This window comes from Solanum stenotomum, chromosome 11, assembly GCF_019186545.1.
Source record: "Solanum stenotomum isolate F172 chromosome 11, ASM1918654v1, whole genome shotgun sequence".
NCBI lineage: Eukaryota > Viridiplantae > Streptophyta > Magnoliopsida > Solanales > Solanaceae > Solanum > Solanum stenotomum.
The window spans coordinates 55687287-55700919 of record NC_064292.1 but is presented as its reverse complement, the minus strand read 5'-3'; the positions used below and the strand labels follow the sequence as shown (position 1 = coordinate 55700919).

Below are 13633 nucleotides of genomic sequence, written 5' to 3'. Positions count from 1 at the left end.
ATGGTAGGCCGGGAGGAGGAGGTGAAACTTCTTGAAGGATGGTTATTGGCAAATGAGGAAGAATGTCCCAACATTATCACCATATCCGGGGAGGCAGGAATTGGCAAAACAACTGTTGCAGAAGCTGTATATGAGCAAGGCCAAAAAGACTTTGACTGTCATGCTTGGGTCTTCGTGTCTAAAAATGATTCAACTAGGCGCGTCATGCAAAACATATTGAAAGGAATCCTGAAAAGCATTTCAGTCATGGCTCCATACAATATAGACACAATGGGAGAAAAGCCCTTGAAGAAGTTGATCAACAGTTGGTTGATTGGAAAGAAGTTCCTGCTGATCTTGGACGATATTCCATCATGGGAAATCGTTGAAGTTGTAACTAATGTTATGCCTAGAGGCCGAGAAAAAACAAGGATACTTGTTACTTCTCGGGTATCAAATGAGCTCAATGAATGCAAGTTATGCAAACTAAATTCAGTTGATTCATACCACTTGCTCCACAAGCATGCCTGCACCTCTGAGCGTGGCGATGAATTCTTTTCATCTGTAGATTCAGTAGCTAAGGAAATTGTAAGACTAAGTTGTGGTCTCCCTCTTACTATTGTAACAGTTGGAAGGATGCTCTCAACAAAGCACACGGCTGAAGATTGGATCAAAGTCCATCAAATGTTTTTGAGAGGAGCTAGCTTCATGTCATTATGTTATGCTGATTTGAGCCCAGAACTCCAAAGCTGCTTCTTATATGCTGCCTCGTTCCCTATTCATTTTGAGATCTCATGTAAAAAGATGAAGCGTCTGTGGATAGCCGAGGACTTCGTGCAGCACGAAGACAACAGAACTTTGGAGGAATCAGCACAGGATCAACTAGATGAGCTCATCCACAGGAACATGATTCAGGTAGTCAAGAGAAACATAGATGGAAGGGTCAAAACTTGTCGAATCCTCAGAAGGATGCGAAAATTTGCTTTGAGACGATCGGAAGGAGATCATTTTACTGTCATCCTTCCAAGCTTAAAGCGTGCGTTCCCTGAGAGATGTCATCGTGCATTTCTATATGGTGCCAGCTATGATGGTACTTCAACGAGTAAGTTCTCTCAAAAAAACTTTAGCGGGCTGTACTCTTTTCTTGCACTTGAACTAAATCAGCACCAAGCACCCCTTAATTTAAATGACTTCAGATTGTTATGTGTCTTGGAACTTCAAGGTTTTTGTCATGAATCATTGCCTGATGCCATAGGAGATCTATCTTTACTGCGGTATTTAGGATTGAGGAGTGGTAAGATTAAGAAACTACCAGTGTCTCTCAAGAAGTTAAAGAGATTACAAACTTTGGACATTAGGGACACATTTATAAGGGACTTGCCTGATGATTTAGAAGGCTGGCAGAAGCTGAGACATCTTCTTCTTGAAGGATCATTTGCCGACAAGGTAGTGAATCTTAGGGATGGGATTATTGAAGCCTTTGTAGATCTGCAAACGCTTGCTGGACTCAAAATGACAGAAGCTATAGCAAAAGGGCTAATTAATTTAAGAGGGATAAGAAAATTATCGATTGGTGCAGTACAAGGTTTACATTTGCTTCCCTTGTTTAAGGCTGTCGAAAGGATGGAATTCCTCAGATCCTTTACCATGAAAGGTTCTTTTGAGGATGAAAGTTACAAGTTTCCATTCCCTCAACTGTACAGCCTGGAAAAGCTTTGTATTGGTGGTCCTATGATGAATAATTTACTTGATTGGGTTGGTAAGTTACACTATGTTAAGAGTTTATATTTATGGGACAGTAAGCTTACTAAAGATCCTCTAAGGTCTCTCCAACATCTGTCTAATCTTATGGTGCTATCAATTTGCAATTCATATGATGGGAAAAACATTGAGTTTGGACATGAAGGCTTCCCCAAACTGAAGAAATTATCCATTCTACATTGTCAAAATCTTAAAAGTTGGGAAGAGATACCACATGGCGCAATGACAAAGCTTGAGACATTGAATTTTGGATATTGCCCTTCTCTTGTTGAGCTTCCAAAAGGATTGGAGAAGCTAAATTCTCTTTGTTCCATAGAAGTCTCAAACATGTCATCTCAGTTCATGCAATATGTTCATGAATTACAATCAATTTCCAGACTTTCGATATCTATTCGAGGTACAGTACAATAAAATCCAAAGAGTAACATGAAAACAGCACAATGAAGCAAAGCAGCCAGCTGATCTGAACTTGTATCATTCCATTTGCTTGAAAACTATGAACGGTCTGTTGTATATTTCCTATTACTGTCAGTCTTTGTACTGCTTATAAATGTTAGTGTTAATTTTGATGAATGATATGCAGGAAAGCACAAAAGGAAATCGTCAAGAAGATATTAAGGACGGACAACTCCTAAAATATCAAAGCTGCAGCACTGATTTGCATAGAAGATATCAAAGTCAATAAAAGACTTTGCCTTATTCTTGGAAACAAGGATCAAATCTCTCGGGTTTCCTCAACACTATATAAAGACTGAAGATATATACATCTTGACTGAACCTTCCTACAATCTGTGTTCTACTTGTATTAAGCATTATTGTTCTGAGTGAATTACTGTGTAATCAAAAAGAGAAGAGAGAAAGTTAGTTTGGTGAGGCGTTGTATCAAAAAGAAGAATAAGAAAATAATTGAGTGTAGACTAAGGTTCTATTTGTGTAAGATTACAAACCACCCTTGCAACCCAAGGGGACAGTATAAAATACACTTTCAATAAATACTCCTTTGGTTCAGTGAATAAAATGAAAAGCTTTCCTGGCAGTGCTGCATAATCACCAGACTTCAATTATTTCTTTCACAAGTTCACATGACAGCCTTACCAAACTGTCCAAATATTGCTTACATCCAAAATGCTCGACAAATACGGAGAAATTCAGTGTCTTCCTAGCAGGTGTTGATGAAGAAACCAAAGCAAGAATTCTGGGACTTACTGGATTTGTATTAGGCGAGTTTCCCATTAGATACTTGGGATTGCCCTTATCTCCTAAAAAGTAGAACAAACAGGATTGCAACCACCTTCTCTTGAAGATTACAACAAAGATTTCAGCTGTAGCTGCTAGGCATCTGTCATATGCAGGACAATTGCAGGTCATTAATTCTGTCCTATTCTCCTTGCATAACTTTTGGGGGTTTGTTTTTATACACCCACAGAGTATATTAAAAGCAGTCGACCTATCAAGGCCTGTAATATTGCGGGTTGTAGTTGGTATTGGAAGAGGATGCATAAAATGAAGCTCACAATGGTGAATTGGTATGTAGGAGACAGATGCACATTAACCCCCACTGGAAAATATAGTGTTACTGCTAGCTATTTAGTTTTACTTGGAAATAGAAAAACTATGGATGTCGCTCCGATTATATGGGGTCTGGTGTTACTGCCTAAACACAGATTCTTCTTGTGGCTTGCTGTATAATCTGTCTCTTAACAAGTTGAGTTTTCACCATTCAAGTTTTTTGTGAAGGATTTGTGCAGGGGGACGCCTAAGAACGGAGTGTACAAGTGGCCAACCAACCATCCAACCAATGAAACGTCAACACTTTCTCCTTTTGGCTTCACTACAACTCATTCGGATTATTTCATTATTCTCTACAGGATGTCTAAATCATCTATGGAGGTTGAGTATTGTGCTATGTCGGCAGCAAGTTCGGAAATTGTTTGGCTACAACGGCTATTATCTGATCTCGGTGTCGCTATTACATCTCCTACAGTGTTGCATGGTGATAACACTAGTGCGATTAAACTAGCCACAAACCTGGTGCAACTTAAAAACACAAAGCATATAGAGGTGGACTGCCATTACATTTGATAATTGGTTATCCATCGTCTCATCACTCTACAACACATTTCTTCTCATGATCAACTTGCCGATTTGTTTACATAGGCGGTGACACGAGCACATCAGTATCTTATCTCCAAATTGAACAAGGAAGTTTACGTGGAAACCTTCTTGCTCAAGGGAGAAAAAAACCACGGCCTGTCACACAGGATTTCTCAAAACTCCACTAACTTTAAGCAACTTGCGAGTACAGACTCTTGTGATCACAAAGGATTAAACTCTTAATCCTACACACCTTGTAACACCTCTATTACAAGATACAAAGCAATAGCCCTATTGCCTATTATATCAACTACCTCTAGTTAACATAGACTTCAAACAAACACAACTTGGTTAACAACTCTTTTGCGATTTAAACTGACACGATCTGATTTCCTTTATAACGTAGGAATAGATCTTACAACATACAAACACAAGACACTAAACTCAAATGATAATTTAAGACTTCTGTAGATGACTTGATCAGGTCCCTTGCTGCTTGAGAATAGTTCTTCCATGAGAGAATTGACTTTTGCTTTGAATATCTTTCATTTGCAAAAACTAGGTTGTTTCTTGTCAATGTGTCTAATGAATAAGAAAGACAAAACAACCTAGTAGCTCGCCATTGGCCGAGAACTCTGCACCTCTGCTGCTGTGCCCACCTACCTCTGCAGTTTTGGCTGCATTACAGCTGCACCCCATTGAGTTGTCGTGAAGGAACAGGTTCCTTTACCAGATCCTATTTTACCATAGTTTGTTAAATCATCAAAATACCTTAATACAACAATGCTTAATTCTGTTTTTATTTGTCTTTCTTTATTGTATATTCCTCTTACTAGCACTCTTTGTACTGTAAATATATACTTCTTTGGTTCAGTGAATAAAATGAAAAGCTTTCTTGATCATTCAACATCTTATATTGTAACAGCATTTTTTCACAATACATAGCATCCAAGTATACATTGAACTGGAGAGAAAGTTTAAACAAAGAAAAAAAAAACAATAATAATCGATCAGTTCTCGATCAAGTAGATGATAAGCAACCAGATATATGTTATGAACTCTCCACCGGTGACAAGATGCTCAGCGTGTTGTTTCCCTGGAACAAAAACTGCAGAATAGGATAGTATATCCACCCAGACTTCAAATAACACTCTCCATGTGTTATCCACTTCTTCACCTAGCCTATACTCCCGGATACGTTGACAACCCATCTCTCGAGCTAGTTCATAGCCATCTAGTAACAAGTTAGAGATGTTCCTTGGTCGTTTCTCTCTTGGGATTCCACGTAAATTAGTGTATGCAGGTTCAATCTTATCGACGATCTCTGTTATTACCTGACTCTGAATCTCCATGTCATCATAGAATCTGTTAGCTGCATCACATACATTTCGATAGCTTTGTAGCTCTTTTCTTGTCAGTGGTGACAGTATCTCTGGATGAACTTGCAGTAGATATAACATGTAATCTGAGAGGTACTTGGCATACTGAAGATAATGTGATTCCTCCAAGTGATAGTATAATCTGTAGCACACATCTGTGGCTAAGTGCCAAACTATAACACATTCTTCAAAATTCGTGGATTCGAAGACATGATCAGGTATTTGGTCACGCACAGCTGTGCTGATGAGAGATTGGAACCTGAAGTGATCATCCTCCATCCGCTCTCTCCTTAGTCGTTGTGCAATACAGTCAAAGACCAAATTTAGGAATCTGCTTTCCTCATCAGGCCGATGATCATAAACGTCTTCAATGGAGATACGGCTAATGTAGTTAAGGTTATTCCAGAACTGTTTCAGATCAAAATAGCCTAAGAACTTTTTAAAAGGGGCATTCTGCTTGGAATCATTAAAGCAGTAAGGAAGTAAGCTGAACTGTCCTATTTTTAAGGTGGGATTTTCTTCTCGGGTGATTATACATCTACCTGGAAGCCTTACAATAAATCCCTCCAAAAGGCGCCACATTTTCCCCTTACGGATCCCTATCTGCACCAAAAAGCGTTTCGACAGTATGGACTCAATCAAACTCCCTGCCTCAAGGAGGAATGCCATAATTATCAGGAGAAAGGTGACAATTTTGTCAAAGTTGTCTGCTCGGTTAAATTCATCGTTGGTGGAAACTCCAACAGAAAACAGGATAAGCGCGACAAATACTGAAAGTAAGCTTACAAATCGAGCAATCCAGCCCCACCAAGTATGCAAGAATGCCATTTTTGTGTAGAAATGATCATAGGCAAAACATAGTTCCATCTTTATGTTGTTGAAAGCAGTAGCAGCATCTCTGACGTTAAAAGTTTCTCCGCGCCAACGCCCACCTCTAATCCTGTAGCAATCTTCGTACGACCTACTTTCAACGTACAGGTCTTTGTGCTTGTTGAAAGCATGATAAGCTTTACACAGGGCTATTACATTTGCTTCCCTGGAGGCCACAAGAAGAACATCAGCTTCATTGTTAGTATCATCGGCTAGATGATCATTTTCTTCATTGTGAAATTGTTCTTGAAGATGGCCTTGTCTATGTGCGCTAATGAGACGATCTAATATTTGATTGATTTCCAAAATGCCAAGGCCACCGGGGCCATTTTCCTTGAAAATGGATCTACGGAGCTCATCCATGCTTCCTTTTTTATGCGCCAAAACTCTTTCAGCAAACTTTAAAGAGCCTCCAACCAACATGATGCGCGATGCCAAAGTGAACCATCTTGTCGAGGATCCCAGAATACTTATCATCAGAGCTATGAACTCATAGTATAAAAATTTAAAGAAATGACTCAGCCAGAATTCATTATCTGCCAAGGAAATTCCTACAAGTGTACTGTGCCTGCCCAAGTGCAGTAGGATGAAGGGTGACCAGATAATCAAAAGGTTCTTGATTTTTTTGTTATGATCATCGGATGATGATGACACACTCGGTCCCAAAGGCAAGTGAAAGATGGCTCCTAGACACAACGTTGCAACGAAATCAGCAGCAAGGAAAATCCCAAGCCACAACGTCTTTCTCACGGTTCCAACTAAATTCCTTCTTTTGTATGTCCAAAATATAAGAAAAGCCTGCAATGTTATGCTAAACATAATGGAATATCCCAATTCCCATTGGTGAAACAGAAGTTTGATGTTATCTATGAACGTATCAATCTTCATCTTTCCCCGAGAAACTAAATTCTGCAGGAAAACAACAGACAGCAACATACTAAATTCACAAAAAAAAACAGAATCCCAGAGATACATGGAAAGCTATCTAACTCAAACAGAACAGAAACTTATTATGTTTGAACCCAAACTTTGAAGTTAGTCAAAAAGCAGCCCTTCCTCAGACCCTTCTAACGCGGGATGTGCATGTGCTTTGTGCACCAGACTGTCCTTTTTATATGTGACTATATAGACTATAGTATTTGTTCTTAGATGTTAATGAAGGAATAAAATGATTAAAATTTAAGAGAACAAAGAAGTTCTCCAGAGATATCATGAAGAAATCAGATTAAAAAAACAAAGGAAACAACAATTGATCATAAGCAAAGGCCGATCCAGTATTTGAAGTTTATGGATTCCTCCAGCCACGCGGAACTCAAGTTAGTCTACACTCTACAACAATAACTATGTTCATAATCAAATATTTTTACATATTTAGCGGATTTCTTTATATATACAAAGACAGATGTAGCACACCCCGTCAATTTCATCTCAACTTATTACTTTCAATACATAGCATAAATTTATATATAAAAAAATTCATGCAAATGGCAAATGAATACATATACACCATAAGGTTGCTTTTAATGAACAATGCCATGAACAAAAATAAGAATAACAAAAACTAAGGAAAATAAAAGTGAAACTTAATCAGTTTTACTGACCTTAATGCTGGAAATATACAGAAAAATCACTTCATGCTCCACAATTTATCAGCAAATATATGTAATGGACCTTATGCTGATGATAGGAAAAAGGCAAGCAAAAACAAAAAGTTAATAGAAACAATGACTATGAAAAATCAACAACAACAACATAATACAGGGTGAGTGTACGCAGATCTTACCACTATCTTTATAAGGTAGGGAGACTATTTACGATACGTCCTACCACACAAATTAGCTAGAGAAACAACATAAGGCTACAGCTTTTATATATGGGAAACAAAACGTGTAAATGCAAGTGGGGAAACAAAACGTGTACATGGTTAATCCAAGCCAAATTGATCAAAGAACTTAAGCTAATGATCATGTAAATTAAATAATTAACAACTATACATTAATTAGTATTTTGGAATATAGGAACTTCATTTTTTTATGACCTAATATTGGCCAAAAGGAATTTCCCACAAGTTGTGGACTACGTCTATCTATGGGAAAGTCAATGGAATAACCAAAAACAATTAATGGTAAAAAAACATCACTTAAATTGTCACATTTTCGCGATTCTTATACTGTAACTAATCATATTTTATTTACCTATCTAAATTATCACCTTTTCGTGAGTTTCATACCTAAATAATTATCACTCTCTTTTTATTAAAACACATCTCGATGTTGAGTTGGTCTACACACGCCTGTTGTCGATTCGGAACAAATATTTGACCAACTCAACATGAGATGTGTTTCAATAGAAGATAAAAAGTAGTTTAGTTAGGTAAAGAAAACAAAATGGATAATTGAGTTATGGAACTCGCGAAAAAGTTATAGTTTTGGTGTATTTTTGACCATTAACTCTATATATTGCGTATAAGACCATGATTCTAACCCGGACCTTCCCGACCCATCAACCGAGCCTCGCTGTAGGCAGGTTGGGATTATCCAACAATGTCCCTCCCACACACCAAGTTGTTTCTGGAAATCGAACTCATGACCTTAATTCTGATAGATATACTACTTTCCAGGGTTAAACCTTTATCAACATGTCAAAAGCTATAGCTCATAGCAAAATTGCATAACTTTATTTCTTCTTAACAAAATTAATCAAGCAAGCATCATGTTTGATCATAAATCCGACACAAGCCATCTATAGCCCATTACTTGAGCCTCGTCATAGGCAGGATGTTGGCATTACCAACCGTTAATGTATATAAGATCTAATTGATCAAGTTAAATAAGTACTAGTTTTGCTAATTATTTTTTCCTCTGTTGGAATCATGGAGACATGGACATGTCTCTTGACCAACTCCAATAGCTACCTATCTTGGTTCTTACAAGTTGTAAAATTTTATCTATTTATTTTTATATTCTTCCATGTCCTAAGGTTGATAGTAGCTTGTCCGATATTCGGTTTGGAGTTTCGATAAATTCAGATCAACGCTCTCTAGTCTTTACTACAATTTTTTTTCATTCCCAAAATTTGAATTTGAGATCTCATAATTATTCTATTTAAGAACAGAAGGAACCATTCCATGACAACCTTTGGTGGTTAATTAAAAGTAATTAGTTGTTCCTTACTTTTGCTAAATCGAAAAAGATTGTAATGGAGTGTTAAATATTTCTTCGTACTTAATCAGAGATCTCGTAGTTCAAGTCTGGCGCAAGGTTGAAATTGTCTCTATTAGAAAGTGTATGTTTTACCTCAAATAATAAAAAAAATCAACATGAATTCGAATTTAGTCGCATCCAATAAGCACAACAAATAATGGGAAACAAATAAAAAAGTAATTGATCATGAAAAGAATCAGAAGAACAGTTCCATGCTGAGTTTATTAAGTGCTTATGGAATTATTAAACAATTATACCTTTGGATGTCACAAATTGACCATTTGAGAAGTAAAATAAAAAATAAAAAATAGTTAGAAAAAGGGAAATATCATCAAACACAATAGCTTAGTTGGTATGTGACCATTTCCAAATATCATATTTCACTTTGAAAACAAAATTACTTTTTTTGAAATTTTATAATTTTTTCAATTTTCACAATGAAGCAATGATTGAACTCTACCTTATACAAAATTCAACCTATACAACAACAACAAAATATAATTCAAATTCCACAAGTGAGGTCTGAAAAAATGATGTATACACAACTTTATCCCTACCATCGTCGGCACAAGTAAAGAATAATAAAATCATGTATGTAAGGGAAAATACATTAATGCATAAGAAAATATTGGAGCATATAGGTATCAAATTATAACAATACAAATTTGTGAAAAATAGATAGAGAAAATGAATCAAGAAAACTTGATCAACAACCATGAAGGATTTTCCAATTTTTTACATGATCTCATCAATTCACTAAAGGTCCTTCAGCAGCAAGCTTTATCAAGTGATACATTATGCTCACCAGAAGCTGATATCATTTTGAGTCTTCATCTGTTGCCTTTGAGCACGAAGCAATGCCAGTTTGCTCGTACGAGCCTTCCCAATTTTGTCCATCGAAACATTTGATCTCAACATGAGTTAGCGTGCCAGGGTCAACACACCTTAATGTAACAGCTATTCCATCTGGATTCGATCGTGGAATGTAAAATGAAGTTATGCCACAAACTTTGCAGAAGGTGTGCTTAGCTGTGTGAGTACCAAATGTATAGGTTGTAATGAACTCCTTGGAGTCTCTGAGAAGTTCAAATCTCTCTGAGGGAACTATGAAGTGTGTGTTTCTTCTCATGGAGCAGTCAGAGCAGTTACAATCCCACGCAACAATGCTAGATGGTGCATAGACTCGCCATCTTACTCTTTTACAGTGACATCCACCGGTATGTAGTACCAGCTCGGAATCCATTCTTCAGAATCGTCTATCTCCAGACTGATTCTGCATCACACATCATATATTAGTGTTTCATCTTGAAATGAAGATTTCCCCGAACAATGTACTTATTTCATACTTCTGCAAACGACAAATCTAAGGACTTACATACTAGCAAGCAAAAATGAAGATCAGCTTAAACATAAGCTCTGGTACATCTTGCCTCGGATATTGGACAACTTACAGAATGAATTAGCATGTACAAACTGGAACAAATTGTTGCGGAAAATGTTTGTACGAACAAATCTATATATCACCAAACGTTTAACACGTTCTGTTTTCAATGAAGAGAATGTACCATAATTATTCTATTGTTTCAAGGGAAAAGTATGAGATAACACATTTTATATGATCAGAATGAAATAAATGATTTCCCACATTGTGTAATTGAAACGTATAACGACACCTTTTATCTAAGATCAGTTCCAAATCATCGACTGCCTAGACAGTCATTTCAATACAAATTTCTGCTGAAACTTAGTTTTCTCTAACATGAGCTTGAGGATATCCAACAAGGAACTTCCTGTTATTAACATAAATGTAAAAAGACAATACACTGAATAGATAAGCATATAATTGTTTGCAAGTATATTACTGTGAAGTATATCGGATTCCTACCTTTTTAGGCTTAGGTAGGAATTAGGATCGATATAATCATCAAAATGGGATTGATGCAACACCAGACAGTGTTTAACTCGCGTATTCTGCTAAAGATAGGCAAAATGAATAGCGCTAAAGAGTAAATCCATAGGACATTTCATCATTAGAGAAAAGCAATGACATTTCAAGATCATAGACATCCAATATACTTATGCTTTAGGATTTCATCTATCCAAATTCAAGCATCGATGAGCAGCTCCGATACTAAGGCCATGGCAGCTAAACACACATCTGCGGGGCATGTAACCTAGATATAAATTGCATTTCAATCACACCTCGACTAATTCCACCAGATACCTACTACCTCCCACCAACACAAATACTAGATAACTCTACCACCATGACTTATGCAGGTGGAAAGAAATCACCTCGTGTTTTTTTTTTTCAAGCCTAGATCTTATTGCATCTTCTACTGTCACACTCTTTGTATGCATTCTAGCATAATCCAAAAATTCAGCAGGTCATTAGTATATCCACCAATTGAGGTAGGGTAAGGTCTGCGTATACGCTACGCTCCCAGATCCCACTTGTGAGATTACACTGGATATGTTGTTATTGTATTTGTATACATATTCTTAGCTCGAAAATGACCAAACACATCAGAAGTCCCAAATTTGCTTATTTGCCTCTAAACTTAGAGCAAAGGTACAATCTTTTCAACTGTTTAAGGAAAAAAAAACTCAACTTGGAGATCCTAATCACATCATTAAATGAGATATAAATTAGAACAACAAATTGATTTTTTTTGGCAGAATCTTTAAACCCCATAACACAGCAAAGCCAGTTGAATCAAGAACTCATAAAAACTTGGCAATCAACTAAAAATAATAACTTAAAAATAGAGATGAAAAAAGACAAAAATAATTTAGATTTTTACCTTTGCTAAGTCTAAATTGGAACTACTTCACTATAATTCAAACTTCAAATCCTGCAAAAAAAAAAATTTATAAATCTTTGAAGTCTACCAGAAAATAGAAATTTCTCCTTGGGCCAATGGGCCTGACATTTGTTTTTGAATTTGTAGAAAGCCCATTTTGTTGTTCAATATGTTTATGAGAAGAATTAATCTAAATAGCCGTTCATCCGACCATTTAAATTTTAATTAATCGTGTGTATATCATGTATAATCAATATCTAATCTCTATTACAAAAGTCTGCTAATTTAAATGTGAATTTATGTTTAAATTAGTCCATCACTAATCATAGGTGAATTTGAAGATTAATTGCGTGACATTACCTGCATCAATCGAGTTTTTATGATCACCAAAGCCACTAGCTTTTTCTTGTGTATACATCTGCAAAGTTCATAGACGGATAAATACACTAAGTCGGGCTCTACGTCATCATTCTATCAGCTCCATACACTTGGCTCGCTAATTCATTGACTTTAAATCCAGTTGTCGAATTAAAACTTAACACAGATATTCTTAACATATTGTTGTTCCAATGAAATGAATGCAAGAATTCCACTTATTATAAGCATATATATTTTTAAATTTCTTCTGTATATGTATACATCTATACTTTGAACCGAAAATAATGAATTCAGCTGAACTCACGAAATTCTGAATTCGTTTTTATCTATTCCTCATGATTTTTATGACTTTCTTACATTAGATAAGAGTAAATCAACTTTATGGTTGGCTTAATCATTTCATCTACTCAAGAACCACATCAAAACAACTTCTATCTTGAAAAAAACAAAACATCAAATGATGAACTTGACAAGCTAGTTCAATCATCAATGTCAACTTGCTTGATGAAATTGGATAGATCAAATTAAAACACTTCAAAAATAATTTATATACTATTATATTCTCTTTACTAGCAATTTTATAATATATTAATATCCAACATATCATCAAATTTTACGATGTACATACAATTGTGTTTGATATTTTAAACTTTATATCCAGTCAAATACCGCGTAAGGGACAAGACAAGTAGCTTTCAGTGACATCCTTTGTATTGTCTCAATCACAATAATTGATATACGTGATTATAAATTAAATACAATTAAATTGTTCAAAAATCAGTCAAAATCTTCAAACTTCTTTCTTCCCCCAGGGCCCCTTTTTTTCTATCTTAAATTAGAGGATAAGCTTTGAAAAAAATGATGTATGATTGTATGCCAATAGATTAATTATAATTTATCAAAATATATATATATGTATTGATTTTGATCCACGGTTAAGATATTATCTGATTTGAATCTAGGCCAACACAAATTTGTCTCTTAGATTTTAATTCAAAAGGTGGTGTTACGCCTCAACTGTTGATTTTTAACGTATCCTTATAAAGTTTCTAATTTTCTTTTTTCATTTCGAGATGGAATTATTCAAAGCGTTATGTGCACTCCTTTTTGAGAAACTTGCCAACGTCACAATATGATAATGTGGTCCAAATTAAAATCAAATATT

The 13633-nt window shown here is 35.9% G+C and overlaps 3 protein-coding genes across 3 annotated transcripts; 1 reads left to right on the top strand and 2 right to left on the bottom strand.

Moving 5' to 3' along the window:
- Positions 1-2151, top strand: LOC125846095 (disease resistance protein RPM1-like). The gene has a single exon (XM_049525545.1). It carries the CDS (start codon positions 1-3, stop codon positions 2149-2151), a length of 2151 nt encoding a protein of 716 aa, XP_049381502.1.
- A 2624-nt stretch (positions 2152-4775) lies between these two features.
- LOC125846094 (uncharacterized) lies at positions 4776-6446 on the bottom strand. Its single transcript, XM_049525544.1, has one exon. It carries the CDS (start codon positions 6444-6446, stop codon positions 4845-4847), a length of 1602 nt encoding a protein of 533 aa, XP_049381501.1. The 3' UTR covers positions 4776-4844.
- Positions 6447-9878: 3432 nt separating this feature from the next.
- Positions 9879-10593, bottom strand: LOC125844398 (uncharacterized). Its single transcript, XM_049523714.1, has one exon. The coding sequence runs from the start codon at positions 10527-10529 to the stop codon at positions 10104-10106; it is 426 nt and encodes a 141-aa protein (XP_049379671.1). The 5' UTR covers positions 10530-10593; the 3' UTR covers positions 9879-10103.
- Between the last annotated feature and the right edge of the window lie 3040 nt (positions 10594-13633).

Coding starts and splice junctions, on each gene's coding strand:
- LOC125846094 (XM_049525544.1), bottom strand. CDS start 6,446: ATGGATGAGCTCCGTAGATCCATTTTCAAGGAAAATGGCCCCGGTGGC.
- LOC125844398 (XM_049523714.1), bottom strand. CDS start 10,529: ATGGATTCCGAGCTGGTACTACATACCGGTGGATGTCACTGTAAAAGA.
- LOC125846095 (XM_049525545.1), top strand. CDS start 1: ATGGTAGGCCGGGAGGAGGAGGTGAAACTTCTTGAAGGATGGTTATTG.